Raw genomic sequence first — 24,850 nt, forward strand, 5'->3', positions numbered from 1 at the left:
CCCTCAGAATGGGAGAAAATATTTGCAAATGAAGCAACTGACAAAGGATTAATCTCCAAAATTTACAAGCAGCTCATGCAGCTCAATACCAAAAAAACAAACAACCCAATCCAAAAATGGGCAGAAGACCTAAATAGACATTTCTCCAAAGAAGATATACAGATTGCCAACAAACACGTGAAAGAATGTTCAACATCATTAATCATTAGAGAAATGCAAATCAAAACTACAATGAGGCTATCATCTCACACCGGTCTGAATGGTCATCATCAAAAAATCTAGAAACAATAAATGCTGGAGAGGGTGTAGAGAAAAGGGAACACTCTTGCACTGTTGGTGGGAATGTGAGTTGGTTCAGCCACTATGGAGAACAGTATGGAGGTTCCTTAAAAAACTACAAATAGAACTACCATATGACCCAGCAATCCCACTACTGGGCATATACCCTGAGAAAACCATAATTCAAAAAGAGTCATGTACCAAAATGTTCATTGCAGCTCTATTTACAATAGCCAGGAGATGGAAGCAACCTAAGTGTCCATCATCGGATGAGCTGATAAAGAAGATGTGGCACATATATACAATGGAATATTACTCAGCCTTAAAAAGAAATGAAATTGAGTTAGTTGTAGTGAGGTGGATGGACCTAGGGTCTGTCATACAGAGTGAAGCAAGTCAGAAAGAGAAAGACAAATACTGTATGCTGACACATATATATGGAATTTAAGAAAAAAAAATGTCATGAAGAACCTAGGGGTAAGACAGGAATAAAGACACAGACCTACTAGAGAATGGACTTGAGGATATGGGGAGGGGGAAGGGTGAGCTGTGACAAAGTGGGAGAGAGGCATGGACATATATACACTACCAAACGTAAGGTAGATAGCTAGTGGGAAGCAGCCGCATAGCACAGGGAGATCAGCTCGGTGCTTTGTGACCACCTGGAGGGGTGGGATAGGGAGGGTGGGAGGGAGGGAGATGCAAGAGGGAAGAGATATGGGAACATATGTATATGTATAACTGATTCACTTTGTTATAAAGCAGAAACTAACACACCATTGTAAAGCAATTATACCCCAATAAAGATGTTAAAAAAAAAAGAGCATGCAAATGATTCAGTGGGGGATTCCTTTTATTTACCCCTTAACTAATTTAAAAAACAACAAAGAATAAAGATACCCATTTGGAGAATCCCACGAAAAGCAAACCAAGCATGCTGTGCGTCTACGTAAGGAAATAAACGGTCACAGGATTTTGACCAAGAGCATGACGGTGAAAGACAGTGAACCTTGCCAACCTGGACTTCAGCCTGCACCTCCTTTAGTGTCGCCAACTGCCCTTGTAAAGCTTTAATTTCTTCTTTCTTGCGTTTTTCTGCTTCTTCTGTAGCTGCTCTTTTCTGTGCCTGGTATGAAATGATTTTCCATTAGAACTGATTTTTAGGGTAGCGTTGGAAATTGAGTGATAAGTTATAGCATATAAATTATGTTTCTTATGTATTATAATCGTCACTAAGACTAATACTATAGCTAGAATTAAAAGAAAATCCACCAGATTCATCTAATAAATGTTTACTGGTTGTTTTTTTTTTTTTTTCGAATTAAAAAATTAAAAAAAAATTTTATATTGGGGTATAGTTGATTAACAGTGTTGTGTTAAATGTTTCCTGTTGATAAACACTGCAGGCGTCCTCCCGGCCATCATCATCCCTACACAGACAAGGTGGAAGAGCCAGGACGCGGGCTCAGGCACCAGTGTCCTCCGTGTGCTGTGTTTCCTGTCCCCATAGCCCTGTGAACGATGTGTCAGTTTACTCACGTACCAAGTCACTTCTTAAACCTGGGACCAGGTCATAACTTCAGGAAAGTTAACTTACCCTAATTTCAGCATCTGTAGGTCTGCCGTCTAACGTAGCAAATCCCTCAAAAAGTGTCTTATAGAGGACGCTCCTGCGGGTGGCACTCTCCTCGGGAGGGAGGCACTCGAGGACCAGAGCCCGGTGCTGCACGTACAGGTCCAGGATCATGCCCACTGCCGAATCCCGCACCTTGTGCTCCCTGTGCTCCAGGGCCCGCACTGCGAACTAAGAATAGGGTCGGGACGTGCTCTTGTTACTGGGTCTCAAAATAGCCACGTTTATTTCTTCTGGCATAAAAGAAACATAGGGACATCGTGGACATTTGAAAAACATAGACGACAATGCCCATAGAATTCCAGCTATTAAGATACAGAGTTTTCCTCACTTCCTTTACTTTACATGTGCAGCTGAACCCATGTTGTATGTACAATTATTAGTGTTTTCCTTTTTCCTACTTCAGGTATTAAATAGTATTTTTAAAGTTACACCCCCCCAGAAACTTCATATTAAGTATTAGAAAATATTTCAATCATAAAGAGGAAATATAATAAACTTCATGCATCCACCATCTAGATTAACCAATGTTTATCATTTTTGCCAGGTTTGCTTCAACTCTTTCTAAGAGACAGAACCCTAGGACTACAGTGCAAGTCCCCTTGAAGTCTCCCTGGCCCCCTGTCCCCTCCCACCCTCCTCCCCCCTCAGAGGCATCAGTGTCCTGAAGCTGGAGGGCACGCGCCCCCCAGACGTCTTCATTTGCTGCGCAGTGTACGTGCCGTGTGCGTGTGTGTGTGTACACGTAGGATTTTTGTTTGACATTATAAATGATTCACTGTGCTTATCATTCTGACACTTTATTTCTTCTTATTCAATGTTCCTTTTTCAAGATCTGTGCGTGACCCTGAAGTAGGCAAACGACCCACCCCATCCATTTTAAGCTCTTTAGTGTCATCCGAACACATCGCAATACCCGACGTTCCCACGTATAGTAAATCCACGTCCCCTCCTGGTCCTTTGGGCGCCGGCCCCTCACTGGCTGGGCTTCCTCACTTCCTCTGTCTCTGCCTGCCACACACTCAGGTTTTGCCCCAGACCTTGTGCTTCCCAACCCCTGCAGCAGCTCGAGAAGTTCTGACCATGAGGCACCCCCGGGATGATCACCTCCTGCCTCTCCAGCTCACCTGTCTGCACTCCCTCCCGTCTGCCACCTCCTGCGAGTCTTTCCCGCCCTGCGTGTCCATCACCAAGTCACCCCCGGCATCCCTGCAGGCCCTGAAATCTGGGGCCCCTCCTCCTCTGTGTTCCCAGGTGAAGCAGAAGGTGCTGCGGGCTCGGGAATTGTGCCAGCTGGTTTTATGCTGGACTTTGGGCCATGGCGATCCTGGGGCCCTTGGCATCACGTAGTAACCTGACCCGTCACGTTTCCTGGTTGGTTTCCCTGCTCAGAGGTCAAGGGCAGCATCTCATACTTCCTGCTCGCCTCTCAAACCTCCCCATCCACTCTCGGCTTTGAGCCGACGCCCTCCTGTTGAGAGGCTGGCTGGCCGCTGCCCAGCTCTGAGCCGAGCCGTCCGAGCGAGCACTGCGGCCCCATTCCGTCGGCTGCTTGGGGGCTTTGTTCCTTCAATTAAAGGCTCACCCCCACCTCCAACTTTCACTCATTTCTCCTCCTTCTTAAACTCTCTGTCTCGATCAAGCCCACCACATGTCGACGGACCAGCACAGGGTGACGTGCTCACCAACCCAGTTTCCCCACTTCCTTGGGGCACAGTTGTACACGCCTCCCAGGCCCTGCAGTGAGGATGGGGCCACCTCAGTGGATGGACATACCTGAGAGTGGTTCGGCCTGTGGACACCTCCACTCACAACCTCTAGTCACCCTCCTCCGTTCAGTGACCTTGGAGGTCATGTGTGAAGCCGTGGCATCACACCGGGAGGAGACGGAGCCCCCGAGTGCCCACAGAGCAGAGTGGCCTCTGTCCCCACAGATGGCACCGGCCACAAGGGACAGCAGCGAGCCTCTGCTGTGTCACTGCCCTGAAGAGTGCGCATCTGTGATGGCGGCACAGCTTACTGGACCAAAGCTTACGCTGGGATCCTGACGTGGGTGTGGCCCTAACAAGGCTGTAAGCATGTGGGGCCGGCTTATGGTCTGTGCTGGGGAACAAGGAAACTGACGTGGAAGCAGGACAGACAGTGGCCACGTGACGCAGGGCAGGACAGGGGACACTGACCCATACTCAGGAGGCAGTCCAGGGGCTACAAGTGAACGGACACAATCAGTGTTCACTTCTGAGGCTCATGGGATTGTCCAAAGCATAAAACATGCACCTCCTTCCACAGACCTGCCACCAGTTACGATGCGGCGTCACTGTTTGCAGAGCTTGCTTCCCTGGGGACACGGCTCTGCACGGCTCATGCCCCGACGCAACTGGCAGCGCGACTCCAGCGCCCTCACGTGTCAGAGGACGTGGCAAAGTTCCGAAATTGCCCCCCACCTCCGCACGCAGCCAACACTGGCCAGACGCTTGCCGTGCTCCGGCCACCAGCTCGGGGCCCGGGCTGTGGCAGCCACCTTGGGGTGCTTACCCGCATCACGCTGTCCACGGTGAAGCCCATGCCCTCCGTGCCCAGGTCCCGCAGCAGCCGGGCCAGCAGCGCCATCTGGCTCATGGCCAGGTGAGCCGAGGAGTTGGCTTTTAATGGCTGGACCAGGTAAGATGGGATAAGCTGGAGAGACTTCACTTCCTTAAACAAGGCCATTTCCTATAAAAACCAACATCATTTGTTAAGTTTTACTGGAAAATGCTAAGGGCAACTTAGTGCCATCCGCAAAGTAAACACTGAAGGAAAAAACAGGAAACAAAAAATTGCAGTGACAAATAGCAGTAAAGTCACTGATCTATAAGCTCATATTTCTATTTAAGATTTAATAACAATTAAAAACAAAAACCAAAAGCATCAGAAATAAAAACCACAACCACTTGGAGATTAATGAAAGCTTTACAGCAAATGTGATGGGTAACTTAAGGGTTCCCTTCTCAGGACTTCACAACCTCAAGAAAAAGGTTTTCTAATTTCTAAAATTCTGAAAGAAATTAGTCCTGCTGTGAGAACCACCATTTCGGTATTTATTAAACATCAGCCAAGCATGTAACCACGCACAATATTCCAGGTGAACAGACCCCTGATGAGTTTAGATGAAGGAGGGTAAGTACCTCCACACAGTCCAACGTCTCCAAGTGAGCAAGTCTTCCCATAACTAAGATTTCATCATTAATTAGCCAGACGCAGAAAAAGAAAAAAATGGTAAAATATTAAAGAAAAAGATCAAGAAACGATAAAATATTGATAAAATATGAGGCGTAATATAGAAAGACGTCTGTTTTTAGCAGGTCTGCAGGCCACACTACCCAAAACACCCTCTCATTTTGACGTTCAGTTAACTCTCTCTCTGGGCCCGTGAGTAGCTCTGAACCAAAGGAAAGAAGAAAGAGGAAGGACAGCCCCTCAGAGCAGCATGAACAGTGAACTCGCACGTGACACACAGATGCTGAGGACATGGGGATGCAGGGTCGGTTGCCCAGATGCTGGTGCAGAACGAGAACAGCTCCCAAGCAGAAGACACTCAGCACCACCACTGTCTCAGAGGTGAATGTGGCTGGAAAATAATTAGCTGCATATTCAATGCATCCTTTGAAAGATTTTCCCCAAATAGTATCACTTACTTGTTTTCTCTGAAAATTTAAGTTCATTAAACAAAACAAGATCAGTGGCTCCTCACGTTGGAGAAACTATGGCAGCTTTGGGTTCCTTCCCTAGAAAGCCGTGCACACTCACAGCACTGTGTGTGACATTCGAAGGAGCTCGCAGACTTTCTGAATCTTAATTTGAGATCGCCTAGACCAGATGGAGTCACTAATTTAAAGAGAGCAAAGCATATTCTCACACTGCTCGTCTAAGCGTGTGCCCCAAACTCTCTTTTAGACTTGTTGTTGGAGTATAGCTGATTTACAATGTTGCCTTATTTTCTGCTGTACAGGAAAGTGAATCAGTTATACATACACAGATATCCACTCTTTTTTAGATTCTTTTCCCATATAGGTCATTACAGAGTACTGAAGAGTTCCCTGTGCTATACAATAGGTCCTTATTAGTCATCTATTTTATATATAGTAGGGTGTGTATGTCAATCTCAATCCCCCAATTTATCCCTTCCCCCGTGCTTTCCTGTTTTCTATGTCTGTGACTCTCTGTTTTGTAAATAAGTTCATTTGTATCCTCTTTAAAAAAAAATTCCACATATAAGCAATATCATATGATATTTGTCTTTCTGTGTCTGACTTACTTCACTTAGTATGATAATTTCTAGGCCCATCCATGTTGCTGCAAATGGCATTATTTTGTTTATTTTATGGCTGAGTAATATTCCATTGTATATATGTACTGCATCTTCTTTATCCATCCCTCTGCTGATGGACATTTAGGTTGCTTCCATGTCCTGGCTATTGTAAATGGTGCTGCAATGAACATTGGGGTGCATGTATTGTTTTGAAATATGGTTTTCTCAGGGTATATGCCCAGTAGTGGGATTGCTGGGTCGTGTGGTAGTTCTATTTTTAGTTTTTTAAGGATCCTCCATACTGTTCTCCATAGTGGCTGTACCAATTTACATTCCCACCAACCGTGCAAGAGGGTTCCCTTTTCTCCACACCCTCTCCAGCATTTATCATTTGTAGACTTTTTAATGACAGCCATTCTGACTGGTGTGATACCTCATTGTAGTTTCGATTTGTGTTTCTCTAATAATTAGCTATGTTGAGCAACTTTTCATGTGCTGTTTGTTTGGCCACCTGTATATCTTCTTTGGAGAAATGTCTGTTTAGATCTCTTGCCCATTGTTTGATTGGGTTTTTTTTTTTTTTTTAATATATATATTGAGCTGCATGAGCTGTTTGTATACTTTGGAGATTAATCCCTTGTCAGTTGCTTTGTTTGCAAATATGTACTCCCATTCTGTGGGTTGTCTTTTCATTTTGCTTATGGTTTCCTTTGCTGTGCAAAGGCTTTTAAGTTTAATTAGGTCCCATTTGTTTATTTTTGTTTTTATTTTCATTACTCTAGGAGGTGGATTGAAAAACATCTTGCTGTGATTTATGTCAAAGAGTGTTCTGCCTATGTTTTCCTCTGAGTTTTACAGCATCTGGCCTTACATAGGTCTTTAATCCATCTTAAGTTTGTTTTTGTGTATGGCATTAGGGAGTGTTGCAATTTCATTCTTTTACATGCAGCTGTTCAGTTTCCCCAGCACCACTTACTGAAGAGACTGTCTTTTCCCCATTGTATAGTCCTGCCTCCTTTGTCATAGATTAGGTGACCATAGGTGAGTGGGTTTATCTCTGGACTTTCTATCCTGTCCCATTGATTTGTATTTCTGTTTTTGTGCCAGTACCATACTGTTTTGATGACTGTAGCTTTGTAGTATAGCCCGAAGTCAGGCAGCCTGATTCCTCCAGCTCCATTTTCCTTTCTCAAGATTGCTTTGGCTATTCAGGGTCTTTTGTGTTTCCATCCAAACTAAAAAATTTTGTTCTAATTCTGTGAAAAATGCCATTGGTAATTTGATAGGGATAGCACTGAATCTGTAGATTGCTTTGGGTAGTATAGTCATTTTGACAAAATTGATTCTTTCAATCCAAGAACATGGTATATCTACCTGTTTGTGTCTTCTTTGATTTCTTTCATCAGTGTCTTAGAGTTTTCTGCATATAGGTCTTTTGTCTACTTAGGTAGGTTTATTCCTAGGTATTTCATTCTTTTTGTTGCAAAGGTAAATGGAATTGTTTCCTGAATTTCTCTTTCTGATCTTTCGTTCTTCGTGTACAGGAATGCAAGAGATTTTTGTGTATTAATTTTGTATCCTGCAACTTTAATTTTGTATCCTGCCACTTTCATCAAATTCACTGATGAGCTCTAGTAGTTTTCTGGCAGCATCTTTAGGATTTTCTAGGTATGGTATCATGCCATCTGCAAACAGTGAGAGTTTTACTTCTTCTTTTCCAATTTGGATTCTTTTTATTTCTTTTTCTTCTCTGATTGCCGTGGCTAGGACTTCCAAAATTGTGTTGAATAAAACTGGTGAGTGAGGACACCCTCGTTTTGTTCCTGATCTTAGAGGAAATGCTTTCAGTTTTTCATCGAGAATGATGTTTACTGTGGGTTTGTTGTATATGACCTTTATTATGTTGAGGTATGTTCCCTCTATGCCCACTTTCTGGAGAGTTTTTATCATAAATAGGTGTTGAATTTTGTCAAAAGCTTTCTCTGCATCTACTGAGATGGTCATATGGTTTTTATTCTTCAGATTGTTAATATGGTGTATCACATTGATTGATTTGCATATGTTGAAGAAACCTTGCACCCCTAGGATAAATCCCACTTGATCATGGTGTATGATCCTCTTAATGTGTTGTTGGATTTGGTTTGCTAGCATTTTGTTGAGGATTACGTCTATGTTCATCAGTGATATTGGCCTGTTAATTTTCTTTTCTTTTTTTGTAGTATCTTTGTCTGGTTTTGGTTATCAGGGTGATGGTGGCCTCATACAATGAGCCTGGGAGTGTTCCTCCTGCAATTCTTTGGAAGAATTTCAGCAGGTGTTAACTCTTCTCTAAATGTTTGATAGTATTAGCCGATGAAGCCATCTCATCCTGGATTTTTGTTTTTGTTGATGCTGCACAGCATGTGGGATCTTAGTTCCCCAACCAGGGATGGAACCCGTGCCCCCTGCAGTGGAAGCACAGACTCTTAACCACTGGACCACCAGGGAATTCCCTGTTAGAAGTTTTTAAATCAGTTTCAATTTCAGTACTTGTGATTGGTCTGCTCATATTTTCTATTTCTTCCTGGTTCAGTCTTGGAAGGCTGTACCTTTCTAAAAATTTGTCCATTTCTTCTAGGTTGTCCATTTTATCGGCATATAGTAGCTTGTAGTAGTCTTTTATGACCCTTTGTATTTCTATGGTGTCTGTTGTAACTTCTCCTTTTTTATTTCTAATTTTATTGATTTGAGTCCTCTCCCTTTTTTCCTTGGAGTCTGGCTAAAGGTTTATCAATTTTGTTTATCTTCCCAAAGAGCCAGCTTTTAGTTTCATTGATCTTTGCTATCTTTTCCTTTGTCTCTATTTCATTTATTTCTGCTCTGATCTTTATGATTTCTTTCCTTCTACTAACTTTGGGTTTTGACCTTCTTTCTCTAGTTGCTTTAGGTGTAAGGTTAGATTGTTTATTTGATATTTTTCCTGTTTCCTGAGATAAGACTGTATTGTTGTAAACTTCCCTCTTAGAACTGCTTTTGCTGTGTCCCACAGGTTTTGGATTGTTGTGTTTTCGTTGTCATTTGTCTCTAGATATTTTTTGATTTCCCCAGTGATCTCTTGGTTATTCAGTAGTGTATTGTTTAGCCTCCATGTGTTTGTATTTTTTACAGTTTCTTTCCTGTAACTGATATCTAGTCTCACAGCGTTGTGGTCGGAAAAGATACTTGATACAATTTCAATTTTCTTAAATTTACCAAGGCTTGATTTGCAACCCAAAATATGGTCTATCCTGGAGAACGTTCCATGAGTGTATTCTGTTGTTTTGGGATGGAATGTCCTAAAAATATCAATTAAGTCCATCTTTTTTAATGTGCCATTTAAAGCTTGTGTTTCCTTATTTATTTTCATTTTGGATGATCTGTCCATTGGTGAAAGTGGGGTGTTAAAGTCCCCTACTATGAATGTGTTACTGTCGCTTTCCCCTTTTATGGCTGTTAGCGTTTGCCTTATGTATTGAGGTGCTCCTATGTTGGGTGCATAAATATTTACAACTGTTATATCTTCATGGATCTATCCCTTGATCATTAGGTAGTGTCCGTCCTTGTCTCTTGTAACAGTCTTTATTTTCAAGTCTATTTTGTCTGATATGAGTATTGCTACTCCAGCTTCCTTTTGATTCCCATTTGCATGGAATATCTTTTTATGTCCTCTCACTTTCAGTCTGTATGTGTCCCTAGGTCTGAAGTGGGTCTCTTGTAGACAGTGTATGTATGGGTCCTGTTTCTGTATCCATTCAGCTAGTCTGTGTCTTTTGGTTGGAGCATTTAATCCATTTATATTTAAGGCAAGTATCAATATGTATGTTCCTATTGCCATCTTCTTGTTTTGGGTTTGTTTTTGTAGATCTTTTTTCTTCCCTTCTGCTTTTATTCTCTTCTTTTGTGGTTTGATGACCATCTTTAGTGTTGTATTTAGGTTGCTTTTTCTTTTTTGTGTGTGTATCTATTGTAGTTTTTTTGGTTTGCATTTCCCATGAGGTTTTTAAAATTTTATTTATTTATTTATTGGCTGTGTTGGGTCTTTGTTTCTGTACATGGGCTTTCTCTAGTTGTGGCGAGCGGGGGCCACTCTTCATCGCGGTGCGCGGGCCTCTCACTGTCGTGGCCTCTCTTGTTGCGGAGCACAAGCTCCAGATGCGCAGGCTCAGTAGTTGTGGCTCACGGGCCCAGTTGCTCCGCGGCATGTGGGATCTTCCCAGACCAGGGCTCGAACCCGTGTCCCCTGCATTGGCAGGCAGATTCTCAACCACTGTGCCACCAGGGAAGCCCTCCCATGAAGTTTTGATATAGCCGTCTATATATAAACAAGATAGTTTTAAGTTGCTGGTCTCTTACTTTCCAATGCAATTCCCATTTCCTGCATTTGTGCTCTCCTCTTCTCATGATTGCTGATTTTGGTATCATATTTGTGTGTGGATGATTTGCTCCTTTTAGTGTATGTTTGCCTTTACTAGCGAGCTTTCCCATTTCTTAGTTTCCTTGTTTGTAGAAACAAGAATATTTCTACCACCCCCCCCTGCCCCCGCAACCTAGAGAAGCTCCTTTAGCATTTGTTGTAAAGCTGGTTTGGTGGTGCTGAATTCTCTTAGCTTTTGCTCGTCTGAAAAGCTTTTGATTTCTCCGTCGAATCTGAATGACAGCCTTGCTGGGTAAAGTATTCTTGGTTGTACGTTTTTCCCTTTCATCACTTTAAATATATCCTGCTATTCCCTTTTGGCCTGTGGAGTTTTTGCTGAAAAATCAGCTGATAACCTTCTGGGGATTCCTCTGTATGTTATTTGTTGCTTTCCCCTTGTTGCTTTTAATATTTTTTCTTTGTATTTAATTTTTGTTAGTTTGATTAATATGTGTCTTGGCATGTTTCTCCTTGGGTTTATCCTGTATGGGACTCTCTGTGCTTCCTGGACTTGGGTGACTATTTCCTTTCCCATGTTAGGGAATGTTTCAACTATAATCTCTTCAAATCTTTTCTCAGTCCCCTCTTTTTCTTCTGGGACCCCTATAATTTGAATGTTGGTGTGTTCAATGTTGTCTCAGAGGTCTCTGAGAGTCTCCTCAGTTCTTTTCATTCTTTTTCCTTTATTCTGCTCCTTGGCAGTTATTTCCACCATTTTATCTTCCAGCTCACTTATCCGTTCTTCTGCCTCAGTTATTCTGCTATGGATTCCTTCTAGTGCATTCCCCATTTCAGTTATTGTGTTGTTCATCACTGTTTGTTTGTCCTTTAGTTCTTCTAGGTCTTTGTTAAACCTTTCTTGTATCTTCTCCATCCGTGCCTCCATTCTTTTTCTGAGATGTTGGATCATCTTTATTACCATCACTCTGAATTCTTTTTCAGGTAGACTGCCTATTTCCTCTTCATTTAGTTGTTCTTGTAGGCTTTAACCTTGCTCCTTTGTCTGCAGCATATTTCTCTGTCTTCTCTTCTTTCTAATTTACTGTATATGTGGTCTCCTTTCGCAGGCTACAGGGTGGTAGTTCCTCTTGCTCCTGGTGTCTGCCCTCTGATGGGTGGAGCTGGGTCTTGTCCCTCTGGTGAGCAGGGTTGTGTCAAGGGGTGTGGGTGTCTCTGAGCTTAGTATGACTTTAGGCAGCCTGTCTGCTAATGGGTAGGGCTGTGTTCCTTTCTTGCTGGTTGTTTGGCCTGAGGTGTTCCAGCACTGGAGCCTGCAGGCTGTTGGGTGAAGCTGGGTCTCAGTGCCAAGACAGGGACCTCCAGGAGAGCTCACGATGATTAATATTCCCTGGGGCTGGGAATTCCCTGGCGGTCCAGGGGCCAGGACTTGGCACTCCCACCACGGTGGCTCAGGTTTGACCCCTGGTTGGGGAACCAAGATCCCGCAAGCCGCACAGTGCGGTGTGCCCCAAACTCTTAAACGCTCACTTCTATCTTAGCTTCCCCCAGCGCCCAGGCTAGAGGAGGCGTGTTTGCTGAAAGAATAAAAATATTTAGATCAAGACCATTATACATCTTTTTTTTTACCCCATTTTTCTATTCTGATTTAATTCTCCATATATTTTTATTTATTTAAAAAATAGTGCATGTTGAATAAGAAAAACACTAGAAAAAGCAAACTGTACATTTTAATCATGTTTAAGGCAACATTTACCTGGTTTACAACATAAGGAAAATATGATGGTGAATCACTAAGGATAATCTATGATGCTCTTGGGTAGACAGGATCTTGTAAGGTATTAAGAAAGTCAAATATCTGTAGTTAAATGTTCATTATTTATGGTTTCAAATTCTGTGGTGAAATTCATACCTGAATAAAATTGGAAGCTATAACACGGAGGCGAGCTGAAGAATCTCCAGTTCTCGTGAGCAGAACAGGAATGGTCCTTTCCACACAGTGAGTTGTTTCAAGCTTACCCAGTTTATGTTTAGGAATATATTGCGTGATTAACATTTTCAACAATTTCAAAGATGCCTGAAAGACCTAAGAAAAAAAGTGATAAAAACAGATGAGCCACTCTTACCGAATTCCACCAAAAGAAAACATGAAATTTACTATTAGTTATAAACACAAACGTTACGCTGAAAACTACACGCTGTCTGAAGGACTGGAAATGGCCAACTGAAAACTGCTCTGTGAGCACAGCTCCCTGCACATGGAAGGCACAGGCTCTTATCTCCCACGTGTCATAAAGTCCCCGACATCTCTCCATGAGCCAAATATCTGACATTACTGCTGAACTGCATGAGCTCCTGTGTGAATGCAGACGACAGTGTAATTGTGGGATGTTCATTCTTAAGGCCCTTTCAGGGTCAGGAGAAGTCGGTGCTAACTCCCAAGCTCCTCAGGCGTCATGAAGAACAAAAACATAAAGGGGCATGTATCAGTCGTGGTGGCCAGGCCTCTGTGCACATGGACCAGAGGGCACGGCCCACGGGGACAGACCTCAGACTCCTTAGTGACCATATTCCTTCCTCGAGAGCTTCATTCCTAGTGACACCACATGCTAGGTGACAACGGTACTGGGGACCAGGCTGCCTCTTGGGCTACCCTGACCTCCTGGGGACAGCCCGGCAGCTCTCTGGCAGACACGGGGCCCCTGAGGGGCGGGCGGGGACTCACTGGGGTCACGATGTCTCGGATGGCTCTCCTGATGAGGAATACGGCCGCCCTCAGCATGCTCTTCAGGTCTTCCTTTGGGGTTGCCGCCGGTGCATCCATCAGCTGTTTATACAGGGCGAGCAGCGCATCCTCCCGGTGCGACCATGTTTTGGAATAGGCCCCGGCCACCTGGGAGGGCGGGAGCCGGCCCCTCAGAGTGGGCACTTGGCCACATCCCCTCCCCAGCAGCCCCGGCAGCCTGCACCCTGCACCCCTGGCCTTGGTTTGTTTTAAACCAAGACACAGCTTTTCTAATAACAGGACCTCCACCCACTAGGTATGTGTATTTGGAGAAATACTCCTCCTAACGTGGAAAATTTAAGTTTATGTTAAAACATGGAACGTATTAAAAGTTCCAGCACGAGAATCTTTGGAGGCTGGTGACACGCTCATGTGTTGTTTGCTCTGCTGTCCTCTTCCCTGGAGCTGGCGGTGCTCTCAGGCGGGAGCTGGTGTTGGACCCCAGCCCTGTCAACACCACAAATCAGGCCCAGGCTTAAATGGATACTTGTCATGAAATCTGAAATTCTAGCTTACGCTTGTGCTGCTTCACGTGAGGAGTAACTATCAAAAGACTTTTCCGTTGAGTAGTGAGGACAAAGGGCAGTTGCAGCATCAGGACCAGCAAGCCTAGGAGCCCTGTGGAGCCACCCGCCCCTGCCCATTGTTTGCAGGCTGTTTATACGAGCTTCTGTTCTTACCAAGGCCTCTCCCAGCACGTCCACGGCGGAGCTGGCTTCGCGCAAGGCCTTCTCTGTTAGAGGCTCAGGCTCGCCCATGGTGCCTGCTCTGGGAGGCTCGCTGCTGTCCGTGTCCCTCGTCTCTGGCTCCGTGGCCACTGCCCCAGGCTGCTTGCGGGTCGCGGGAAGGGGCCGCTCATCGTAGGGCAGGGACTCGAGCTGCGGGAGGACAGGGTGGCTGCCGGGCTCGGTGCAGGATCCTCCCCACATACTGACCGCCCCCCGTCTACACCCATGGGCTGACTGCTTGGGACGTACCTGGTCAGAATGATGGTATTTTGCTAAATATCAGTCTCATCAAGTTAGAATAATTTATACCATAGGGTGTAATTGAAAAAAAATTAGATCAGGGGTTTTATTCCCTTCTAAACTTACTACAGACCTAATAAATAAGCAATGTAGATTCTGCCGCGATTACTATTTACAACTAGTGATTTCAGTTCAGCTGACAGTAGGTCACTACAGTAAAAGTCATTACAGTTTTTTTCTGGCAAGACCCTTGGCATTTTCTTAGTCTATTAGTTTATTTCTGAGAAACAACTCTCAAGCCTCATTTTAAACACATCCAGGACCCAGCAGCCTTGCAGTAACACAGGCAGCCGAAGCTCCAGATCCTTATCCACCTTTGTCTGCATCCTGCAGCAGACATTTCCCGGGCTCTGTTCTTGGTGACCCACGTAGAGCGATGGGAAGACAGACTCCCCGCCCTCGGCGGGCCTCGTTCTCAGGGGGAGACAGATATACACTAAACAAGTACACATGTCACAGACTTCCAGGTAACTGAGGGCAGAAAGAGCGATTCCAGAGTCACTTTCTGAGGAAGGCATCATGGTGACACTGAACAGACAAGGAGGGCCGTTTATTCATACTTAATACTTGCTGAGGTCTTAACTGGGTGTACAACACATGTGAGATTTAGTTTCTCATCTTTTAAAATGTACTCACACTTGTAAAACAAAACACACTGAGGTACTAAAAAAGGAGAAATTAGAGTACTTTTAGATTGAAGTGTGAAACGTAACAATTAAGTTACAGACAAGATATCACTGGAGGGAGAGGGAGGGTGGCAATGCTCACAGACACGCCCTGGGAGAGCCAGCGGCACGAGGGCGTGGGGGCCGTGTGGCAGCTGTGGGCCTCTCCAGCTTTCCTGGGCCTCTGGCTGCTGTCGGCACTTGCCTGTGCCCGCCTGGCAGCCTTCCTTCCACCCCAGGGTCTGCTGGCCACATGGCCATGCACGGCAGAGGCTCCAGGGAGGCCCTCACAGGCCAGTCGGCACCTTTGCCCCCTCTGGTCCTCGCCACTGCTCCTGAGGTGGCAGGTGACTGAGGCCGATCTAAGCAGGGTTAACCCGGGGACTCTGCTTAGAATGGGACGCATGCTCTCCCCCAGATGGCACAGCGTACAGACCTGAAGCTGAGGCCACGTGACGAGCCCGGCCTTCCGAGAGGGCGTCTCAGAACCACAGAAAACAGACTCGCAAGACAGAAATCAAACCAACCCTGGAACCCACATGACCTCTTAAAATTCCCAGTTATAAACGCCAATAACCCCCAGTTTGAACCAGGTTTTCTGTCCCCTGCCACACAGGAGGTTCTAACAGGTATGGTAACTGGATACGACTTGTACCGAGGCTCTACTAAGGTCAGGCCAGGGTAGGAACCTGACGAATATTGTCTCATTTAATCCTGGAAACCACCCTTTAAGAAGACGTCTGTACATCTTTGCAAAGAGAAAAACAGAGGCTCAGAGGATGAAGTGTGTCTCAGCCATTGGCCAATGTTCCGGCCGCAGCTTTTTTGCCCCTCTTCTTGACGCAGCGCAGGTAAGGCTGTCACTGTTTTGTACCCTGATACATCCCTGGCCCCGGGAAAGCACCCGGCATGACGCGGGTCCCCACTACATACATGTGGAATAAACTGCCCACAGCGTGAACGTGAGTTACCTACATGGGCCTTGGGAGGAGGACCTGCGGCGGGGGGTGACCGGTCCACCACGCAATGCTGAGGAGAAATGTCCAGGGGATGCGATGAAGGCTTCTCCTGAAGGAAAGGGTCTGCAAACTGGTTTTCTGTCCCCCTTTCTTTTGGCTGTGGCAGTGAGAGCGCGGGCTGCTGGTGGTGAGGGCTGTCGGAATGGACCAGGGGCTGGAGAGGCAAGTCCAGAGGCCTTCGTATCTGGGGAGAAACGGGCCATTCGATCCCCAGTGTCACTGCCCCAGCAGACACACCCCTTGTTCCCCCAGGGGAGCGCTAGTTTGGGAAGGCAGAGGGGGAAACCCACACTGACGAGGTCCCATAGCCATGTCACTGCCCCCGACTGTCTCTGGATGGTTACTGTGTGGACCACTCAAGTGACACCTGTACCAAAACACCAGCGTGGCCATGAGCATCTGTGCACGGGGTGCTGTGGTGGGGAGGCCACAGGTGGGCGGGGAGCACCCGGCTGGACCTGAGAGGCCTGTGCTGGTCACTCCGTGTCTGCAAAGCAGGCTACTTCGTGTCACCTGAACGAGTGCAACGGACTCAGTGGTGGCCACGTGCTGGGCCAGGAGCAAGCGCTCCAGGCAGACGACCGCACCTGAGGCTCCCTCTTCTCACCCCCGTGGATGGGGTGGGGAAACTGAGGCACAAAGAGGCCAAGGAATGAGTCCGAGACCACAGAGTTGGACGGAGGAATGGAGCCCGGGGTCTGGCAGCGAGTGCCAGAGGCGGCACTCCCTGCACTGCCCTCTGGGTGCCAGGCCTGCATCCCAGCCTGGAACGTGAGCTCCGGACATGAGACCCACCCCCACCCAGCCTGAGCTGTCAGGATGGTGCTCTCTCGCCACACTCCCAGGGGCTGCGTGGGCAGGGCTGCCTACAGGAGATGCAGTGGCCCACCGGGAAGCCTTCCCACCTGACCTGCCCTGTCTCCGCCTCTGCAAATCCTCCTGCAAGAGTGCGTCAAGGCCAGGACTACGACACGGGCCCACGGGCTGCAGCTACCTGTCGCCTGAGCCTGACAAAGTCTTCCGTTTTGCGGAACGCGCAACCACCCTCGTGGACCCCGCGACGGTTCTCCCGGTCCCCGGTCCCAGCTGCGGGCCCCGCCACCCACCAGCTCGGCGTCCACCAGCCCGTGCAGCTGCAGCCGCCCGTACACCTGGCTGCGGTAGCGCGCCATCTGCTGTTTCTTCTCCTTGGCCAGGTCGTAGTCCTCCTTTTCCACGGCACGGCGCTTCTCCACCTCGTACCTGCCCAGCCGCTCCCCGACCTAAAGCACACGGCATTGGCTTTGGCTTCGCATGTGGACCGACTCACGCGAGGTGCAAAGACGGTTTTAAAGTAACGCTTTGAGGACAGTGTGGGTGACCAACTCCGTGTCGGGGGGAGAGGGGAACGGCACGGGGGATGGAGGGAACGGGCCACCGCCACCTGCGAGCTCATGGGAGTTTAAACATCTTACGTTTCCTGCGGCTGCGGCCCCGAGGAGGGCTCTGCAGGAGTGTGTGCTCTTGCTGTCCTTCATGTGCTGACGCCCCTGAACCCATGCTAACCCTGCAGCCTTCAGAGGCCTGCCGTTTGCTGAGCAGGAACCAGGGCAGTTAGACACGGAGCCGCCGCCTTCCCCGCAGGCAGTACCTTCTGCAGGTCGGCGATGGCCTGCTTGAGCGTCTTGGCGTCATCGTAGCGCTCCCTCTGGGCCGCCTCGCGCTTCCTTTCATCTAACCTGCGGATAATCTGTGCCACTTCCGGATCCTGGTACATGTCAAAGGCCAAGTCATCTAGTGGGGAAATATAGTCAGACTTCCTAAAGGAAAGGAAAGGGTACTTTAGAGACAGTTTCAATCTATGTAACGCTGCAGGGGGAGAGTGGGCCCCGTGCTCAGTGCTGAAGACACACAGACAGTCTGGAAAGGTCCCACCCACACCCGTTGCGGAGCATTTCTTGCTGAGAGAGCAGAGGCTCAGAGAAGTCAGTAACGGGCTTCAGGTCACACAGCAAGTGCAGGCAGGTCTTGCTGACCCCACAGCTTATGCTCTTGACCATGAATTATATGCACACGGGGCATCTGAGCCTTCAGTGTGTTCATTCACTCGTTCGGCAGATATCCCGAGTGCAGACCCTGCAGGGCTCTGCTCTGGGTGCAGGGACAGGACAGAGCATGTGAACCATTTGTAGACGTGGGAAAACCAAAACCAAAGCCAGCCATGAGCAGGCCCCAGCCCTGCAGAGGCTGGCTTGGTGGCCCAGGCCGAGTCCAGGGTTGCATTTCACGCCACAGTAATGGTGACGAGCATTAAAGATGGAGAACTGCTACCACTGGGCTTGTACCTCAAAGTGTCTGATCGTATGACATCACCATCCAGTCCTGCGGGAGATCAGAGAAATCCTTCCCAGAATAAATGACCTAAACGTGATCTGAATAACCTGTTTCGGGTTACGCATCGCCTCCCTCTTTCCTCCCAATTCTGTAACTGGCCAGCTTTCTTTTGGGCCTGACATTTAGAACCAGGACACTGTTCTAACTACTCGACAGAAGCGTTAGGGGACACGGTCCAGAGCCTCCCAACCTGCTGCATCAGAGGCAGGAAGACGCCTGCTGTTAGCTTCGCCTCGGCTGTCCTTGCACACAGCAAGTCTCATTAAAGAGATTATTTGTCATACAAGTTTGGTTGATTAACAATATACTCAAACGGGACAGGGGACCACATCACCTTTCAAAAGCAGCCAGGACCCCCTTTCCCCAGGCCTTGACTCAGGCGGCTGCGGGCACAGCAGCGGGCACACGGCCACGGCGGCTGTGAGCATCTCCGTTCATCTCAGTGATGACTGAACAAGAGCATGTTTCTGTGCTTCCAAGATCCGTTGACTCTTTTTACCTAAATACACACCACACTCTCAAGTCTAACTCACTCTGCCTTGAAGTTCCAGAGGTGAAACCAAGACTTCATTACAGTATAAAAACCCTACGAAGGACGAAATGATGTTGCAATGCCCAGGCATCAGGAGCGCCCACTTTCCACGATGCCCCAGCGTTGCCTGTGGACTCAGCCTTGGGTGCTGTCCACAACCTTTCAAGACCTCCCTCTACCTTCAGGAAAACCCTGGCAGGGGGTGGGGGGTGGGGTGCGTGAGTCAGGACAAGAAACTGCAGTTTACCATCCCCCATAGCTAACTTGATAAAGAACTGATTTAAACAGAAACCACAATTCCCCAGAGGGCTTTTCTTGGCGATACTAAACCCCGTAAGTGAGCTTAGTCATCCCCTGTTCACCAAGGGCAAAGCCGGGGGCAGCACCTCCACGATGCTGAAGGAGGTACCTGCCGTCAGTGCTCCCCCCGTGCTTCTCAACCCCACCTGGCAAGGTGAGGACTCCGGCAGGCGGGAAGGATCCGGGCTGAGGACTGAAGCAGAGCTTGTGTAGGCGGGATGATGGGTCACCCTGCACCGTGACTTTTTATACACGAAACTGTAAGCACGGCCTCCACTCCAGTGTGCCACACTCAGCACCACCCAGTGGCTCCGAGCAACGGCACAGAGAATTGACCCCACGTTTGATGCAAACGGAAGAGCCAGCAGTTCTGGCCATGTGCGTGTGAGCGTGGAAATACACCACAGGTCATGTGCAAATGTCAACCGCGTACTAACATCTAAGCACCTTACCTCTTCGCTATTGGGAAGTTGCCATCAGAGAAGGGGACCTGGGTATTGTTTTGCATCCCTTTCTCTTTAGGCTGGGCGCCTGTGGAAGGGGTCCCCCTGCTTTCATAAACAGCAGGCACATGACAAGGGTGCTGAAGGACTCTGTCCCAGAGGGGCACCTAGGGACAGAGGGTGTAAAGTGGTGTGCCCTCGGCCTTGCCCTCCACGCCTGACTTGCTAAAGAGTCAGCAAGATAGCGACGTCTGTATAACTGTCCATGTGAGGAGCGTGGAGAGGAACTTACAGAAACTGATGTGACATGCAGTTCTCACTCCCTTAAGGAACGAGGTTTTAAAGCAGATATAAGATGAACTTTGGGGTAACTGGTAATCTGGGTCAATTAATACTTCGATTCTTACCTATGAATTTGCCTGTGCCACCAAAATATCAAAGGATGGCTGACAGATCTTTTATCTGAATGCATTCGAGGAACTGTCTAGTAATACCAGAACATACAAGAAACGAAGTCATCTCTGAAGAGCAGTGAATGAAGATGTGCTAAATAAAACGGTGACCTTAATCTGCAGTGTATTTAAGACAATCCCATCAGTGGCTTGTTCGGCTCCAGACTGAATGTAGAGGCCCCCAGGTCCAGGATCCTTTCTTTGGAGCTGACTTGCACTTTCATGATTCCAAGGAAAGTCACAGAAATTTACTGCCTCGGTGGGGGTGGGCAGGGCTCTTACCCAGAACAAGTTCCTTCGAGAGCTGGGTCCTCTGTGTTGTGCCCTAGATAATGATCAATCAGCTTCTCTCTAGAGGTCTTTGGGGGAAAAAGTTATGCTTAGTATCTCAGAGAGAAAAGGAACAACATAAAACAGAGATGATTTGACATAACGGTGTCAGTCAGGGAGCTTCAATGATCCTAGTGTCCTGGAGGGACAACTAAAATTCTCGAGTAAAGTTTAATACAACAGCTGCTGAAAATTATCTGCTAGCTGTTCACCAGATAATTTTGTGAGGATTTTTAGGATGATACTTTTGTGACAAAAATAAACGATCCCCTCTTGTTAGAAAGAAATGTCCCTCTTCAGGAATGAAACTTCCCAAACTTACAATATTGCTTTCATCACCGAAATCTGCAGGGTCTCCAATGATATTTATTGCAACCAAAGCAACCTAAGAAAGAGTTAATCAACAGAAATTAAGTATAAAATGTTTGACATGACTTAACCCCTTTATAACAAACTCTGAGCCATACTGTCATAAAACGGGATGATGTACAGCAAAATGCTGTAACTGTAAAATCTCACGCTAATATAGAATTATTAATGACTTTTATATATTATATAAGTTAATATTCTAATGCTGAACCAAGAGGGTATTTTAATGTTTAAAGGATGTTAAAACAATACAGCTTAAAAAACCTCCAAAGTTTTAACCCAGCTTTATATCGAACCATCCACTCAAGGTTAAGGAAGGGGTCACATCTACATGATCGTGGTAAATCAGACAATGAAATGAAAACCTACGCTAACGTAGCTTGGTTTGTCCAAGGCACTCATTCTCACTTGACGGGGAGGAGCCGCCTTCGTGTACCCCCCTCCTTGAGAATCACGGTTGCTGAACTGAAAACTGAGGAATTACCGGCGAATACACAGATGGGGTGGAGGAAGGAAAAGGCTCAGAAGTCTGCTCTCAAATTAAATACAGACCAGGCAACACGACTCTGTCTCAGAACTCTCCTTCAGCTCACTTGCTCAGCATAAAGCTCTGACTTGTTGGAATGCTTGCATTCCTCTTGGAGGGGGCAGGGAGTGCTGTAAATATTTGTGCTAATTAACAAGACTGCTTTGGACACTGTTGATTTCCACTATATTCTTTATGCCAAAAAAATAAAAAGAAAGGGAGGGAGGGAGCTAGAGAGATTCTGGACTGCATGCATCATTAAACCGCACTCTCAATTTCCACCAGGGGGTTTATCTTGTAAAAGTTTAGGGGGTTTATGTAGAACAGTGCTGTCCAACAAAAATAATGGGCTGGCCAAAAAGTTCGTTCGGATTTTTCATGTGAGCTTATCGAAAACCCGAACAAACTTTTTGGCCAACCCAATATAATGCAAGCCACATATGTAAGTTTAAGTTTTCTAGTCAACACAGTAAAAGAAACATTTAAAATTGATTTTTTGATTTTAACAATATATTTAAAGCTAATGTATCCAAAACATCCTCCTCTCCTTGTGTAACCGAGCCTGGGTCACATGTGTAGCCCATACACTTGGACCAGCCATGCTTTCAGCGTGCACAGCCACACGTGGCTGGTGGCTCCGAATCCGAATCGGAGCACGCAGCTCCAGGGAGCTTAGCACTCTCCCACAGACACCACCTTAAAGGAGGAGTCTCAGATGCCACAAAGCAGGGGGCGGGGTAGGGGTGTCACCAAGGGGAGGGCCCATGTGTCTCACCTGATTATATACATTGTACTTGTTGATATGGTTTTGGTGAAAAATCAGCTTAAGAAACTGTCCTACTGCATCCACATAAACCGATTTTAGTTCCCGGGCTTTGCAACCTGTCTTTTCATTGTCACAGAGAGAGACGTAGCTGAAAGAAAAAACACAACCCTGGAATCACGTTGATGTGGAAATAAGCTGCCTTCGGTGACCATTGAGCTCCGCAGGTTTCAAGGAAAGTTGTTAGGTTTGGAATGAAAAACCCTAGGGAATAAAAAGCCCAGAAGTCAAATTCTAAATAGTTCTCTTAAGATAAGCTCTGCACCTGAAAAGTGGCCTGAATACGACTGATAGGAACACTGCTCAGTAAGCACACTCAGCACCAGGCAGGTGTTCAGAAGTGGTGTGATCTCCACCCGCACACAAGTACGTAAGACAGCGCCAAGGGCAAGGGCGATTCCTTCGTTTTTAATTGCTCTGAGGTAGAATTAGGCTAAAAGTCCCCCCCACACATGTTAAATTTCATTCTTACCCAAGCCTTCGAAACCGCTCTGCTTGATATGGTGCGAAATATTCAGGCAGGCTCTCACTAACGTAGAACTCGATTTTACTGGAAATCATATACTGATGAGCAAGCAACTGTAGTTTTCTTATTCGACATCTCTCCACCATTTGTAGAACGATTTCTTGTGGAAACTGGCAAAATCTGAAAGCAAACACATTGTTGTTTTATCTGCAGGATCTCCGTAGAGGGCTGAGGGATGTTCGCAGCCACGCTTCCACGTACGTGTCAGGTCTGTGGGTTCTGACGCTGCTGGCTCCCCGGTGCTGTCCCCGCCCTCTGGCCTTCCAGTCGCAGCTCGAGCTTGGAGTGAAGGTTTGATGGGGTCTGCCAGCCCCCCAGTGTGAATCATACTTGGAGCAGTTAGTTAGTGGTTTGAAATGAAACCCAAAGTTTATCACGAGATAAAAACATCAATCTAAAGGTGCTGTACTAGTGAGTCAAAGGACTTTCCACCAGAACCTGAACACTTCAGGAAACCCCTTGCTTTACAGAATCCTGAGTGGAGTGAGCAACGATCAGTACTTCAAGAGTGCCTCTCACGCCCGCTCAGCGGCCTAGAGAAGCCCACAACTGTCCACGCTGGAGCTTCTAATTCTGCCCAGAAGGGACACAGAGCATTAGAACATCACACTGCAGTATATGATCACAACTGGGGGCGGGGGGCAGCACGATGCTTCGACAGCAGGCAGCACCCGACACTGGGTGCGCACGACAGTGGGCATCGAGGGCATCTAGAGCCAGGGAAGCACCGGGGATGCGACAGTGGGAAAGGCCCCTCCAGCACGCATCACATCCTCCTCAAGTGCAGTGGTGACCTGGCCACTGGCCGGCCTGGCCCCTCTCCCGCCTTTCCTCCCAGCAGCCCCAGCTGAACTGCACCAGAGCCAGCCTGCCCCTTCTCTTGACCCGATCACCCCATCAACAGACACGCACACTCACTCACACTCTCACACACATTCACACACACACTCACACACTCTCATACACATACACTCACGCTCACACACACACAACCCAGTCTCTCACACAGTAACACACACACGGACAGACTCACACACTAACACACTCACACTGAAACACACACACACTGACACGCACACACATACTCACACCCATTCACACCCTCACAGATACACTCAATGCTCACATTCGCACACACTCACTCATACACACTCAACACACTCACATACACTCACATACACTCAGAGTCACACACACCACACACACACTCACACACTCCAGAAAAGCCTGAGGAGCCTCCCATGACCCTGCCTCCGTCTCCAGCTCCCATCCCGTTTCTCAGCTGCCCCCTTGGCCAAGGTCACAGGCCACCACTGACCTCCACGAGGCTGAGTGCAACGTACACCTCACGGTCCTGACCTCCTGGGCCCCTTCCTGCCTCGGGCCACCTTCCCGTCCGGCCCTGACTGTGCCCTGGGCCGGGTTCCAGGTTCCCTTCTCTATCTAGACTCACTGTGAGGCATCCAACCTGCCCCATGGCTTTGAAAACCTCCTAACAGGGAGGAACTCCAAGTAAATACCATCCTGTGTCCGAACTTGCACATCTCGTTGGTGACTTGACATTGAGTGCAGGCATCCTCAAAGCACCAGATGTGACCCAGACAAACACACCCCTGACCCAGCTCCCCAAGCCGCCCCAAACAGCCTCCTCCCCCAGCTTTTCAGCATTAGCACCGCACCCATCATGTGGCCCGTGCCTGTCCTCACGCTCCCAGCAGAAGGGCCACCATCAGTGGACAGGACAGAAAGGAAGCGCAAGGAAGGATCATCAGGCGGGATGGATGGGACTCTGGAAACTTCTGTGTTTAACTGAGGGACGTGAAAGGGTGAATGGGGAGAGTGCTGCTGAGAAAGTGGGGCCAGTGACTACACGTATTCTGGGGGGCTGATCCCTGGGGTTTCCTAAATGCCAAGGTTGTAAGAGAGAGGCATGTGGGGCAGGAGGGCAGCCAGGAAACTGGGAACTTAGCAATTCGAGCCTTGAATACCCTTCAGTCAAGCACTGCTTCAGACATTTTAGATATTTACTTTTTTTAAATGCAGGGTATAGACATTATAATTGGTGGTGAGATCATTCTAGACATAAGGA

General features: G+C 47.3%; 1 protein-coding gene across 1 annotated transcript in view; it reads right to left on the reverse strand.

The window, feature by feature from the left end:
- Positions 1–24,850, reverse strand: part of CEP104 (centrosomal protein 104) — a 53,156-nt gene that overhangs the window by 17,337 nt on the left and 10,969 nt on the right. Inside the window, exons 2-14 of the mRNA XM_007448959.1 lie at positions 22,708–22,881; positions 22,188–22,326; positions 20,840–20,902; positions 20,470–20,546; positions 17,718–17,886; positions 17,194–17,349; positions 16,044–16,271; positions 14,056–14,253; positions 13,316–13,483; positions 12,503–12,676; positions 4,448–4,624; positions 1,877–2,083; positions 1,298–1,405 (exon numbers count right to left, since the gene is read on the reverse strand). Of these exons, the coding sequence (XP_007449021.1) occupies positions 1,298–1,405; positions 1,877–2,083; positions 4,448–4,624; positions 12,503–12,676; positions 13,316–13,483; positions 14,056–14,253; positions 16,044–16,271; positions 17,194–17,349; positions 17,718–17,886; positions 20,470–20,546; positions 20,840–20,902; positions 22,188–22,326; positions 22,708–22,881 (2,038 nt within the window). The remainder of the gene's footprint in view (positions 1–1,297; positions 1,406–1,876; positions 2,084–4,447; positions 4,625–12,502; positions 12,677–13,315; positions 13,484–14,055; positions 14,254–16,043; positions 16,272–17,193; positions 17,350–17,717; positions 17,887–20,469; positions 20,547–20,839; positions 20,903–22,187; positions 22,327–22,707; positions 22,882–24,850) is intronic.

This window comes from Lipotes vexillifer, unplaced genomic scaffold (genome assembly GCF_000442215.2).
Source record: "Lipotes vexillifer unplaced genomic scaffold, Lipotes_vexillifer_v1.1 scaffold835, whole genome shotgun sequence".
Classification (NCBI taxonomy): Eukaryota; Metazoa; Chordata; class Mammalia; order Artiodactyla; family Lipotidae; genus Lipotes; species Lipotes vexillifer.